At 39.4% G+C, this 14,853-nt stretch overlaps 1 protein-coding gene across 2 annotated transcripts in view; it reads right to left on the bottom strand.

Moving 5' to 3' along the window:
* NLN (neurolysin) overlaps positions 1 to 14,853 on the bottom strand; it is a 126,425-nt gene that overhangs the window by 33,305 nt on the left and 78,267 nt on the right. For both annotated transcript variants that reach the window (XM_036762058.1, XM_036762052.1), the window contains exons 8-9: positions 11,100 to 11,466; positions 8,351 to 8,552 (exon numbers count right to left, since the gene is read on the bottom strand). In XM_036762058.1, the coding sequence (XP_036617953.1) occupies positions 8,351 to 8,552; positions 11,100 to 11,466 (569 nt within the window). The remainder of the gene's footprint in view (positions 1 to 8,350; positions 8,553 to 11,099; positions 11,467 to 14,853) is intronic.

The raw sequence follows: 14,853 nt of genomic DNA, 5'->3' as shown, positions 1-14,853 counted from the left end.
CTGTGGGCTGAGAGTTCCAGAAGCAGCTGCTACCGCTGCTGCAGATTCGGTGACATCCAAGGTCTGCTCCTGGTTTGCTGTGGCCCGGTCTGTGCTGGACTATGTTCCCCTCTCATCTAGGTGCAACAGACCTTTCCTGCTGATCTTCTAAGTGGTCTTTGTTGTTCAATTATTTCACCTTGTCCTTTTGTGGTTCTACTGCTGCAATAGAACTGGGGTCTGGGGGAGCACTCAGGTGAATCACTGCCTTTTCCCTGCCATCTTGGCTCCGCTTCCTCATTCTTTGTATCTTTAATGCTTGGCATCATATCTGGCACTTAGCAAGTGCTTAATAAATGCTGCTAACTTCATATTTCTAAAGTGTAGGTCTGACTGTATTACTCCCTTGCATGATAAACTTTACTAGCTTCATATGACCTATAGGATAAAATACAAACTTCTCTGTCTGGCATTTACAGCCTTTTACAACCTAGCTCCACCTATCTTTCCAGGTTGATTACACATTATTCCTAGTCATATATTTTGTGCTGAAGCCAAAATGGTGCACCTGCTGTTGCCTGTGTAACAGAGAAAGAACTGATAAATAGAAGTGTATATAGAATGATTTTACATGTATTTACAGATTTGCATCTAATGGTGGCCATCTCTAGGGGGGAGGGAGAGGGAAGAAAAAAAAACTTAAACCATAACTTTATTATATATTTAAAAGGTATAGCAAGTGGTATATAATAGATTTGCAGTTTCATGTGCAATCATCTTTTAAAAATAACACAAAATTTTTAAAAATACCTCGTACTTACACATCTGAATGTAAACTCTTTGACAGAAGGGATTGTTTCACTCATCATAATTAAATCCCCAGAGCCTAGCACAGTGCCTGGCACACACTAGGCACTTAATAAATGCTTGTTGATTAACTGATCTGTGACCATGTTGTATTGTCACAGTAGAAGGCAAGCTCACTGAAGGAGGAAATCGTCTTACCTTTGGATCTGAATCCCCAGTGCCCAGCAGAGTCTAGCACCCAGTAAGCACTTAGTAAATGATTGATTAATCTGTGACTGAAGCAAGCAAATCTCTGTAGATTGTAATTTTAAAATAAACACTACCATATAGAATAAAGGTTAACATCATAGTATCACCTGGCACCATTTAATGGTTCAGAAAAAAATGCAGTCTTGATAGTTGACATGTGTATCATTTCTATGCAAATCATTTTAAAATGATTTGCTAGTGATGGGGAAAAAAACCATCAACCCCAGAGAACAAAGACTGGGAGTTTCATTCCTCTGCAGAAGGCTGAACAAACGAATGTCTAACAAGAAAGATCTAAGATGCAAGAAAAGAACCAGTGGAATGTTTATGTCACTCTGTTTGAGAAGAGAAGGCTTATTCTGTTCACAAGCCATCCTGTAGGTGGAGAGAAGAGGGGGGAACACAGCCAGTGAATGAACAGATCAACAATGTCTTCTAAAGAACAAAAGGAAGTATTCTGAGGGAGGGGGTCCTAAAAATAGCTCCATCAGCTCACTAATTTCCCGACAAGTCTGTCATGCTGATTCTCTGTGTGCCCTCAAGGCAACTCCATTTGAATATTTTTTTTCAAATAAAAGCTGCACAGACCCAGCAAAATTCAAAGGCTCCGTTTCCAGCAAACAACTAAAGCCCCAAACAGACAAGAATTCATAGCTAGCCACTACCGGCATATGAACCGAACAAAACAACTGTAACAACAAAATCCATGGATGGGAAAGAGCCAGTCCCAGCAGAGGCTGGAAACTCCTCTGTATGACAGAGCCAGCTCTGCATTGGGAGATCTGGGGCAGGGGAGAGAAGCAGCCTTCTCTCTGTGTGTGTGCAAGGTGGCCTCTGAATTATCCACTCTTCTGGTACTGGGGCAAGTTCAGTTTGCCAACTCTCTGACTCATCCTTACACTCTTTAAATCCTTCGTATAGCTCTCGATGTGAAAAATTGCAGGGTGTTGGAGTAAACTAGCTCTGAGAATTAGTCAACATGCTAACAAGCATTCCAGAGATACTAGAGTATTGTAAAAATAGATTCAATGTCCCACAAAATAAATAGAGTCATCCACCGAATCACCACCCAGGCAGGTGGCAACCCCAAAAGTCACCAGGTTCTATTGCTGCAGGAAATATTCTGACATGAAATGCCTAGAAAACATTGCAAGCATGAACTCTAGTCTGGTTAAAAATCCTTGAGAAGAGAGGCTTCCTGAAATTCAGACTCTTCTCCATTATTCTTTTCAATAGACAATAGGATGGCTAAAATATGCCTCATTAAGAGCTCTTATGCTCCAGCAGAACCTACAACAGATGACTTGATACCATAAAGAGAGATTAACTTGGCGACTCATACATTAGGAGTGTGCCAAAGTAAACTTTGTATGAACTGAACCACTGAAAATTCTCAACTACAACTTGGTTTTACTTAAACAACAAAGTCACCTGGCTTGTCCTCCTGTTTTTAGTAGTCCTGACGAAGGGTTGTTTTTATAAGCCAGAACCCCAAGAGAGATGAAGGAGACTGCTGAAATCAATGATGGTACTTTATTTGTAAAAAGGACTGGTCTCAAGAGACTTGACCTTGGTTGTTCTGGGTTATCCAGACTATTGATTCCTAAGCCAAGTTCCTCCGCCTCCTGACCTGAAAGATCTATAGTCAAATTCAAAGAATACAGAGAAGTCCTCGGAGGGAATAAATCCAGCCAAAGAAAAGGGACAGCTGCAACCCACAAAGAGAAAGCTGAAACACCACTGGCTCTTTTCCCAAGTGACCTGCGTTCCTATCAATCACTGGAAGTAATAATAGTAATAAGGAGAATATGAATCACACTTTTAGTGAGAATTTTATATTACTTATTAACTGCCCTTCTCACAAGATGGTTGTGAGAAAAGCGTTTTGTAACCCTTAGAGTGCTATATAAAGGAAAATTATTATGTTTATCTACACAACATCCCTGCAATTCAAGTGGGTCAGTTAGTTTCATCATGTCTATTTTGCAGATGTATAAAATGACACATGCATTAGTTGCCTGGGGTCAGGGGCAAAAGGAAACTGGAATGCTGGAGACTTAAATTCCTAGGCCAGTTCTCTCCTCCCTGGCTACTTAGTCACAGAGTGCTTCCTTATTGACAAAGTGCTTTTCATTTCTATCTCCTCCTTAACAGATGGATATCAGTAAATTACTACTCAATTTCAAATAATGAGGTATTTTTAAAAAACTGACCTGTATTAACCCCAGCTCATTAGCCTGACATCCAAATGATAGCAAAGAGCAAAAGAGGTAATATTTTTAGTCTGCCAGAAGATGGCTAGGTTGCCTGGGGTTGAGGTGGTCCTTTCTGGGTCTCTCTCTTGTCTGCCTCAATCCAGACTGGAAAACGCCTGACCAAATTTTCTTCCTAATATGTTCCTTTCCCTTCATTTTAATTTATTTTTAATTTTTATTTTCAGTTCCAAACACTCTCCCTCCACCCCTTCCTCACCCATTGAGAAGGCAAGAAATAAGATACTCATTATACATATGAAGTCATGCAAAACAAATATTCCTATTTTTAATACTCATCCTGTCTTTTCTGTTCTTGCTTCAGAAAGAGAAATTCTAATAACAATTATAAAAGACAACTATACTTTTACAGTTTGCAACATGCTTTTCACATATTACCTCAATCTGAGCCTCCCAATAACCCCTCGAGGTAGGTATTACATATATTAAAATGCTCATTTAACAGATGGGGAAACCAAAGCTTGGAAAGGTTAAGTGAACTGGAAACTGTCACACAGCAAGTGAGTTTCTGCAGCACCATTTGAACTCAAGTATTCTGGACTTTCTATGTGGCCCTTTACCCACTACATCAAGGTGTTTCTCATTAGTACGAAGTCTTCTCTTTTTTAAATTGATTCTATTCGAGAAGGGTGAGGCTCCACTAGAGACTTATATTGATTGAGGATTCACTAAGTACAGTCCCAACTCTGAGAGCAAAGTATTGCCAGTGTAGGAAATAAGCAGAAGAAAGGCAACGTTGATGTTAAAGCCTGGCTAGGATATAGGTTTGTGTGGAATAATGGAGGTGGTGGCTACCCCCAAGCTAAGACTTTAACAACGGTAGCTTGAGCGGGAAATACAGTCACCAAAATATTAAAAAACAAAGTCACAGACCCTAGGGTAAGAACCCCTACTCCAGAGTAATTGCATGTTACCCCCTAGATATTAATAGTTTTTAGCTTACTTACTCTGGTGCAGTTTTACAAATGCCATACATTTATCCTAAAAAAAATTCAGTTTTATTCCATTCAATAAAAAGAACCAATCAGTAAGCATTTTAAAATACATAGTAGGAGTTAGGCTTTGTACTGAGCACTGGGGATATAAAGACAAGTGAAACAGACCCTGCCCTCAAGCAGCTTACATTTTAATGGGGAAAAGAACATGTACATTGCAAATATGTACAGAATATAAAGAAAATGAATACAAGGTAGTTTGGGGAGGAAATACACTAGAATTTGGAGGAAATGGGAAAGGCTTCATATAAAAGGTAGTGTTTAAGCTGTATCCTGAAGCAAGCCAGGGATTCAAAGGGATGGGCATTCCAGGCATGTGGGGGTGGGGCAGAGAGCAGAGAGGCAGGGAGACAGTGCTATTTTGTGTGAAAAATGGCAACCAGGCCAGCACCATTATGGCTGGACCAGAGAGGACAAGGAGGGGGAGAAATGTGTAAAAAAGAGACGATAAAGGGAGGAAGGAGCCAGGCTGTAAAGAACTTTAAATGTCAGACAAAGGATTTTATATTTGATCCTGGAGGTAATAGGGTGTTGACTGACAAGGAGGGTGACATGGTCAGACTTGCACTTCAAGTAAAATCACTTTGGCAGATCTGTCAAGTGTGGATTGGAGTCGGGAGAGACTTGAGGGAAGAAGGCCAAATGGGAGGCTATTGCAATATTCCGGGAAAGAGCTAGGTGACAAGAGGTGAGCTAGGGTAGCGGCTGAAGTGGACACGTTATGTGACACATTTACTAGTCAACACATTTATTAAGTGCCAACTTAAAGTAAGGCATTGAGGATACAAAAGACAGAAATACAATATCCTTAAGGAGCTTACAATCTAACTGGGGGTTGGGGTGGCAGGTACATAAATAAACGTAAAGTAAACAAGAAGCTCCTGGCCTGGAATCAGAAAGACTTGAGTTCAAATCTAGCCTCAGACACTTACTAGCTGTGTGACCCTGGGCAACTCACTTAACCCCATTTACCTCAGGCTCCGTATCTGTAAAATGAACTGGAAAAGGGAATGTCAAACCACTCCAGTATCTCTGTCAAGAAAACCCCAAATGGGGTCGTGAAGAGTCAGACACAACTGAAAAACTACTAAACACACAAACTAGGATAATGAAAAGAACATTTTAACATCCCTTTCTCTACAGGAAGCCTTTTTAGATCCCCTTTAATTTTAGTGCCCTCCTTCTGTTGAATATTTCCAGTTTATCCTGTCCATAGTTTGTTCATAAGTAGTTGTTTACATGTTGTCTTCCCCATTAGACTGTGTGAGTTTCTTGAGGGTAGGGACTATCTTTTGCCTTTCTTTGTATCCTCAGTGCTCATCACAGGGTGGAGCATGTGTTAGGTGATTAATAAATGCTCATTACTGACATAGTTTTTCACACTTTTCAAAGGGCTGACTATCTAGCTATGAGACACTGACCAAACGCTGAACCAGTGCTGCCACATGTCTGAAAACTGGCCTGTCCTGCCAACACATCTAAACATCCCCAAGACAAGTGCAACAGGCTAAAAATCTACGCACAGCTGTGGTGGAGGACTCATTCACTGAACCACCATCTCTTAAGCTAATCTGCTGAACGTGTGTTGCAAGCTATTTATTCACTCAGTATTTACAAGACAGACAAGACAGGCTATTCCTGTATGTGGAAATGATACCAAAGCACCACTATGTTGTTTAGAGAAGAAAAAAAGGGCTCTGAAATTGTTATCCCATCCCATCCCATCCCATCCCATCCCATCCTATCTATCCATAACTCAGGAAAACAAATCCACTAAACACTTGCTCCAAATATTGCTCTTTAAACATATTTTAATGCCCCGATGGACCATGGGAACACTTGAAAGGATTAAGAGCCAAGCAAATGAGAAATTATAAATAGTTATTCAGAGATAATCCTCCAAGAAGTTTGACCAATCAAGGTAATGTATTAAAGCCCTGTTTTGCAGGGTGTGACACATTTGTGTGCATTAATGAGGTCAGGCAAAACTCACACTGCTGGATAGTTCTTCTAGTGTAAAGGGGAGATTCCAACCTGGAAAATGTGTCATGCTCAGCTGTGCTGATGAAGGAGGAGCTGATCAGATATGAAATATCACAGTACTAAGTATGTTGTTTATAAAAAATTTTTCTTATCACCCACCTTTCCCACTCTGTGTATCCCTCCTCTCACCCCCTCCCAGAAAGTCATCCTTTATTAAGAAGAAAAAAGGAAGAATAAAAAAATTTCTGCAAAACAATGAAAAAGTCTGACTTCAAATGCAGTGAAGAAGATAATTTTCAATATTGAAGCTGTTGGTCTTTTGGTAGTAGCAAAAAACTAGAAACTAAAGAGAGTGCCCTAAAGAAAATGGAGTAGGAATAGAATGGAATGCTATTTTGTCATAAGAAATGACGAAAGGAATACTTTCAGAGGAAACTGGGAAGGTCTTATGAACTGACACAGGGGAGAGTGAGTAGAACAAATAAATCAATTTATACAGTGATAACAACATTATAGACACAAAACATCTTTGAAAGACTTTAGGACTCTGATCATAACAATGATAAACCAGGAATCCAGAGGATGAGGATGAAATATACCCCATTCCTCCTGCAAGAAAGGAAATAGACTTAAAACCACTGAAACTCCTTGAAAACTGCTATTATTTCAGTGCAGGAAACCAAGGTGCTAAAATACCTTTGCATGAATTCTCCAAACCACAAGAAGGCACCCAAGCCAGAAACCAATATGCCTGCTTCCCCTAAGGTTAGCCTACTACTTCTGTAGAATCAGAGACTTAATGGGACCCCAGCAGCAATCTGCAGCTCAAAACCAAGACAGATTTTGAATTCCTAACTTCTCCAATCAGTATACATATATTTTGCAGTTTTGTACTACAAAATGATAAAAGACAGAGACTATTAGTTCTTTCCTTCTTGAATGGTCAGTCTGTCCGCTGTTTTTAGAACCTAAGCTGTTTATGGGTGGTTACCTGGGTCCCGCCAAGATACACTAAATCACTCCTTTTCTTTTTGCTGAAAATCTGCACCCCTATGTTTCTTGATTTTCACTCCCTTCATCTTTAGAAAACAACTCTCTTTTTTCCTTTCTGAGCTGCCAAGAGAGTCTCCAGTACCATAGTTCTTGAACCCCTTATACCTATGATAGCTCTCATGAGGCCTGTGTCTTTTGGAAACTAGGGTGGGATTTTTCTCATGTGTCCTGTGTTTCTGCTGCCCGGGATGCTACCGACCCTGTCCTCCTTCAGCCCACTTTTTGAACTTTCTAAAGCATTTGTTTTAGTTGTAGAAAAAGCAAAACCTCTTCTGCTTCTTTTTAAAAATAAAAGATGGCATCTCCAGGAAATAAAGGATATAACACTTGAGCTGGTAAACAAAAGGTTAATGAGAAGTAGAAACAGATCAAATCTCAGGTAATCTATGCAGTTTACACCAAAGTCTTACAAGGAAGAATAGAAGTGAAAAGAGAAGCCAGTATACCCAACCTGCCTTGAACCATAGAAATTGGCTCTCCTTCCATAAGCTGAGCTTTCTTAGGCTGATTCCTCAATGGCTTATGTCTCTGAAATAGGGTGTGGTAACTAGGGTACACACAAGCCAAAGGTTATGTAACTTTGTCCTAAGATCTCTGATCAATACAATACTGTGATTCCATAGGGTTTATGATGGACTCAATATGTAGAATAAGACACACATTTTTGCACCTTTCCCCAAAGTAGAGATTTGTTTTGCTCAATTCTACATTTTTTAAAACAAAATAAAAACAATTTTTTTTCTTGATGGGGATATATGGAAGGAAGTAGGAGTGAGAGAACAGCTTATTAAATGAGAAAAAATTAAGAGAAAAGAAACAAAAGGTTATCCTTTGTACTACTGTAGAATAATGGCAAAATCTTTGAACAGGTTTGGTTCTTGGGGAAAAAAAGTGATTTAAGGTGACAAAACATGACACCAGTCAAAAGAAGAAAAAAAAACACTAGATGTGGAACAAAGCAGAGGCAACAATGGGGTTTTTTAGAATGAAAGATTTCAAAAAGCCACTCACCTGTGCACATATCTGATGCATGACGTGACCAAACTCATGGAAGTAGGTCCTCACCTCATCATGCCTCAGCAAGGAGGGACGGCCTGCAACAGGCTGGGAGAAATTTACTACGAGGGCAGCCACAGACATCATTCGGCTCCCATCAGGTAGAAGACAGCCTGGCTGGAGGCCAAAGCATGCCGCATGGCCATACTTTCCTTCTCTGAGTTAAAGAGACACAGAAGCAGAGAAACAGGTTAGAAGACATATATTAAGTTCCTATGATGTACAGTTTAAGAACTCTTACAAACAACAGTCTGCCGCTATAGCATGCCAAGGAAGATGGGGGTAGAAAAATAAGGATGTGGTCTGTTATAAGCATTACCAGAAGGTTCTTACTATATTTCATTCATCATGTGGAAAACAAGGTAGCTTGGGATTTTTGTGAAAGTGGTTTTTTAAAATAATATTTTATTTTTCCAATGACACGTAAAGGCAATTTTTAACATTCACTTAAAAAACTTTTGAGTTCCAAATTTCCTCCCTCCCTCTCTCTCCTCTCCCCCTTCCATAAAAAGGCAAGAATTTTAAATAGGTTATATATGTGTAATCATGTAAAACATTTCCACATTAGTCATGTTGTGAAAGAAGAAACAGACCAAAAGGGAAAAAAAACCATGAAAAAATAAAGTGAAAATAGTATGCTTTGATCTGCATTCAGACTATAAAAGTATTAAAAACACCACCTTGAAGTTATATGATCAATATAAGTTATATTATATTATTGGGGAATATGACTCTTAGAATGAAAATTATCCCTGCCCTAGTACATGGCCACTCAAATTATTTTAATGATATCCTTCTCGCCATTTCTGAGGACAGCAGCAACTGAGCTTTTGTAATTAGCCAGAGAGGTAAAAGTCAATTTGAAGTCAAAGGTAGCTTTCATTTTATAGAAATGGTTGTTTTCTTCCTTAGGCCAGTATCCAGTTCTAGATTAGCTCACAAACAATTCGATTCTTCCTCTGTTCAAAAAGGGAAGAATTCGTACTACCAAAAGTAGTCAATTTATAAATGGGACTGTCTTGTCTGAAACAGAATACTCTACATTGGCCTGGGAAGAGGCAACCAATACAGTAAAAACTCATCTCTCCTCAGAGAGAAGTAATATCAAGGAATGTAACTTCAAAGCTGCAGGTCACCTAATGAAGGCCATCGGGCTGGCTTTGATTTCCTTTCCCTCAGGTGACTAAAAGCACTCAGGCTTATGTTTTTTTCTTTTTGTCTTTGTTTTGTCTCTTCCCTTCCCAGTGTCTCCCATCACTTTCTGGCTCTTGCCTGCTGAAGCTGCTACAGTTAACAAGGAGTTGGTCTGTCTTGAAACTATTCTGGGTGGTCCTTATTGAGACACCTGAACAAAAGAAATAAAGCAGGAGCTATTTATCTAGATTCTAGACTGAAAAGTTATCCTTATGAAGAGAACAGGCAAAGTGGCTGAAAGTCTATGTCATACAGAACACCCATCCTAAAGTTCGTTACCAAGCTTTCTCCATTCCCACAAAAGATAATTACAGTCAAAGCTAATGCCAGAATTAAGAAAAGTGGCAGTAAGGGCCTATTCTCTGAGTATCCGATTCAATTCAACAAACTGATAAGGTGAAAATGGTAGGTAAAGCACTATGTTGGGTCCTGGGGAGATGAAGAGGAAAAAAAAAACAATCCCTAGCCTCAAAGAGCCCTAGCCTACTAAGAGGGATATGCCATGTCTGCAGATAGTTATGATGTCTGTGACTAATGCAATGGAGATTTTCAGCCAAAAGAATCTAAGAATACTGGAAGAAGGATAACTCACTTTCAGCAAGGGGTACATATCAGGGCAGGTTTCACGGAGGGAGACAGTACTGAAGTTTGATCTTAAAGGAAGAGGAGCATTTAAATGAGAAAAGAGTGCTTTCTATACATAGGGAAGGGCCTATGTGAAGATACACGGAGGTGGGACAGTACAGGATGAGATCTGAGAACAGCTGGTAGACCAGTCTGTCTGAAATGTAGAGAGTGTGAAGGGGAGTAGTGTGATATAAAGGTAGGTTGGAGACAGATTGTAGAGGACCTTAAATGCTAGGCTAAGGAGTTATATTGAGTGTATCTTGGCAGACATATAGGAGGGTGAGGGAGTCTTGCAGGCAAGAATAATCACTCCTGAGCCAGGAAAGGGACCCGAGAAAGAATTCTGAAAGCTATCGCTGGCCCACACATTCCCTGATACCTCTCATTTTAAATAAGCATTTGGAGTGGTTTTATTTTAAGGAATAGAACTGCACAGAACAGCTGTAACTCTCATTGGCCACACTGGTTGAACCATAACAATACTGATGTGGTCACCTGGGTGTCGCTAACTGGGCCTAACAGCCACTCATCTTCCTATCCAGCAATGATGGGAAGTCACCTGGTGTGAGGAGATGAGCAATTTCTGCCAATTAGTGACCTGGGGGATACTGTGTTTTCTTTTGCTCTAGCAAAACTGAGGACTGAAACTGGGTTTCACAGACATTTTCAGAGAATGGAAAAGAGATTCAGAAGAACAGATCAGATTTAACACCTGGTGCTATGCAGCAACTCATGCTGAAGAATCAAGCTGAGAGGATTAATTTTAGAATGGAAACTAGTGGACTCTCAACCATGTGAATTTAAAAATAACCAAAGGCAAAGGATATGACTGAACTGCTATCAATAGAAGTCTAAGAGAGTGAGGAGTGATTTACAGAATTACCTTGGGTATAGGTCCAAGTAAAATTGTCCTAATATTTCTCCAGTAGCTTTATCTTTCACCGTATAGAGAGTAACGCTTTCATTCCAGACATGTGCGTCAGTCACTTGCTCAAACGAAAGGCCCAATACTTCCTGGTAAATGTCCAGGAGGCCTTCAGTGACCACTTCCATTGGGAAGTATTCCTTAAGCTTTTCTTGGTTGATGGAGTACTTGAGTTCTTCTGCCTGGGTCATGTAGTAATGCAAATCCCATGCATTGATTTTTCCATCATATTCAAACCCCTTTTCCTCACATTCTTTTTTCTTCAAATTCAGGATGAACTCTCGCTCTTCCTCACCCAAAGGTTTTAGTTTCTGGCTTAAGTCATCTGTAATGGCAATGAAGACAGTTAATATTCTGGGTTTTCTCAGTGGGAGAATTCATTCATTCATTCAACAAGATTTTATTAAACATTTATTATATGCCAGGCATCATGCTAGAGAATGTAGGACATGTATTTCTGCTATTTTAAAACACAATGTCCTCTTTAAAAAACAAAACAAAACTATTTTTGGGGGGTTGCTTTTTATCTACATCATAGTAATTTATGGAAAAAATTCCTCTTCTTCCTCCTTCCAGATTGAACCCTACCTCATAACAAGAAAGAAGAATTAACCAAAAACCAATTACATCTGACAACATATTTTAATAATATTCTACCTTTCTAGCTCCTTAACTCCTTGATGTGGGAAGGTGTTACATTTTATCACTGGTTCTCAGGAATGATCACTTTTTTTTAAAACTCTCTTTTTAGTGATTAAAAAAAATCATATTGTTGCAGTCATTGTGTCTAGTGTTCTTTTGGTTCTGCTTATCTCACTTTGCATCAGTCCATACAAAACCTCCTCTGCTTCTCTGGATTCCTTATATTAGTCATTTCTTACCAGACAACAATAATTACACTCATATATCATGGCGTATGGTTCATCCATCCCAAAACTGATGAATATTCACTTTGTTTTTGGTCCTTTGCAGCAAGAGAGCTGCTACGAATATTTTGTAATTTTTAGATCATTTGTTTCCATCAGTCTTCCTTGGGGAATATATTCAATACCAAAAGGTATCTGCAATTTAGTCACTTTTCTTGTATGATTTCAAATTGATATTCTTAACAGCTGGATCAATTCACTGCCCTACCAGCAGTGTATTGTATGCCTATTTTCGCACAGCCCCTCCAACATCACCTGCTTCTGATTTCCTTTTTTTTGGGGGGGGGGCGGGGCATCATCTTTGTTTTAACCTCCATTTCTCTTACTAATGGTCATATTTGATGCATGCTTTCAAGTGGTCATTTATATCTTCAAATTCTCTTGAAAATTGTTTATATCCTTTGGCCACTTATCTACCAAGGGGACAAAGCATCTTCCTGCACAGAGAATACATTAGTAAACATTTGCTGAATGAATTCACTGTAGGGTTTTTTAAGGGCAACACTAATTTCCTCTCCCACAAAGTTTCTGTGGCTTCTCTACCCATGGTACATTTTGTACCAAAAAAACCCTAAGTATGTGATATCCTTTTTCTCACATGGGCAGTTTGGCTGGAATTGATTCAGAGGAAATTTCATCTTTCTAATGTCATGACTCAGGGAACCAGAACCAGAGAGTAGAGAAACTGAATTCATAGACATGTTTTTCTCCTGGAGAAGGTTCATATCTCTCATGAAACTTGAGGTAGGGAATATATAAATATAATCTGAATTGTGTGACTGATCTTGTCTACAAAAAATATAACCTATAGGGTGGGTGGAGTTGGGCCTTATGTCATCTTTATGAGGGGCTAATGGTGGGGCATAGCAATTATATTCTGTAAATGTTTGTCCCCTGCACCAGGGTCACTTAAATAGTTAATATACTGTGACAAAAAACCCACTTTTATGAATCTGTATTGTATTTGGTAAATTACTAAGCTGTTGTTTTATGTGTTGCTCTGTGTTATTGAATTAAGAAAAGATGTGCTTTGACTCTGTACATAGTGTATAATTTAGAATGCAAGGCCATATTGTGAGATGCAAAGGGGCAGCCTGAGGGAAGTTGGGAGAAGCAAGAGGAATTCTAAGGTGCGGTGTAGAGGTGGGGGTGGTGTTGGGCTGGGGGGGAAGGTAGGGCAGGGGTATAGAGAAAGAAAGAAGTTCTAACTGAGCCTGTGAGAGAAACATGTCAGCAGCAGGGTCAGAGTGGCTATAAATTTATCCTGAGTGGGGATGAGTAGGGAGAAAGGTGGCAGGGGGAGGACCTGTGGGGATAGAAATTCCCTTCACCAATGTAAATTGACAATTCACCTGTAACTTAAGATGTTAAAGAGTTGTCTCATGTGCTGGGTTGCCCATGGTCACCCAGCTCATATATGTGTCTGAGACAGGAAATGAACCCAGGTCTTCCTGACTCTGAGGCCACTATCTACTACTCCATTCTGCTTTTTAATGTGAGAATACAGTTGATTTATATGGAAGACACCGCTAAAGTAATTCAGTTCCTGGAAGGACAGCTAGTACTGAAGAAAGTACTTGAAGGTATTGAAAGTAAAGGAGATGGAAAAGTCTGAGATGGGCCATGAGGAAAATACAGCAATTTCTGCACAAGTAAGAACAACTCTTGGATGCAGCCTAATTTTAAGAGAAAAAGAATCTCTCTAACTTTAAGGTGCTGTTGTTGTTCAGTTATGTGGTCGTGTCCAACTCTTCACGACTCCAGGGACCATAGCACACTTGGACCTTCTATCCTCCACTGTCTCCTGAAATCTGCCCAAGCTCACGTTCATTGCTTCTATGATGCTCTATCCATCCCATCCTCTGCTGCCCCCTTTTCTTTCTGCCTTTAATCTTTCTCAGCATCAAAGTCTTTTCTAATGAGTCCTGTCTTCTCATTATGTGGCCAAAGCATTTAACTATTTAAAAAAGTATTTAAGCTTCAGTTTCAGTATTTGTCCTTCCAATGAACAGTCAGAGTCAATTTTTTTAAGTATTGATTTGATCTTCTCGCTGTCCAAGGAACTCTCAAAAGTCTTCTCTTAAATTTAAGATAATCAAGCCTTAAAAAAGAAATCACAGGATCATAGGTTTGGGGCTGTCATCCTAGTTCAATTCTACAGACAAGGTAACTAAGGCTCCAAGAGGTTAAATTACTTACCCAAGGTCACAGTGAGGAAACAGCAGATTCAGGATTTAAATCTAGCCCTCTTTCCACTGTACTATGCTGCCAGCATGTATGTTTTGACTAAGGATACCAAAGATGGCAATTTAAGGGTGGTAGAGACAACACACCAAAAATTCAAAAGTAAATGTTACAAAATTACGAAGACTAAGTAGAGCTCGAATGAAGAGATATGAGACACCCACAACCTGCTCCATTGTGGAGGTGGGAGGTCCAAAGGTTACATATTCCACAAGTTTTTGGACTTTTTCTGACTACTTTAGACTTCTTTATTGATCAGTTATGGTGACTATTTTTTTACTTTAAAAAAAATACTATTTATATGGGATGGCTCTCTGGGAAAGAGAAAACAGCAATAAAAATTTATAAAGAACAAAGTACTGTAGAAGGAAAATTGTAATAATCTCAAAATAAGAATAACTCTACACTAGAGGCTAGCTGTAAACAAACAGAATTTGTGTAAAGTAGCTGAGTTAAACCCATCCTTCAGTTTAAAGGGAAACAGAATGGGAATGAATATAAAATGTTCCTCTGGAGTCAAAAGGGTGATGAGGAGAAGGTGA

The sequence above is a fragment of the Trichosurus vulpecula genome, chromosome 1, assembly GCF_011100635.1.
Source record: "Trichosurus vulpecula isolate mTriVul1 chromosome 1, mTriVul1.pri, whole genome shotgun sequence".
In the NCBI taxonomy this organism is placed as follows: Eukaryota; Metazoa; Chordata; class Mammalia; order Diprotodontia; family Phalangeridae; genus Trichosurus; species Trichosurus vulpecula.
Note: the sequence above shows the minus strand (reverse complement) of the source record. Positions and strands in the feature narration are given on the sequence as shown.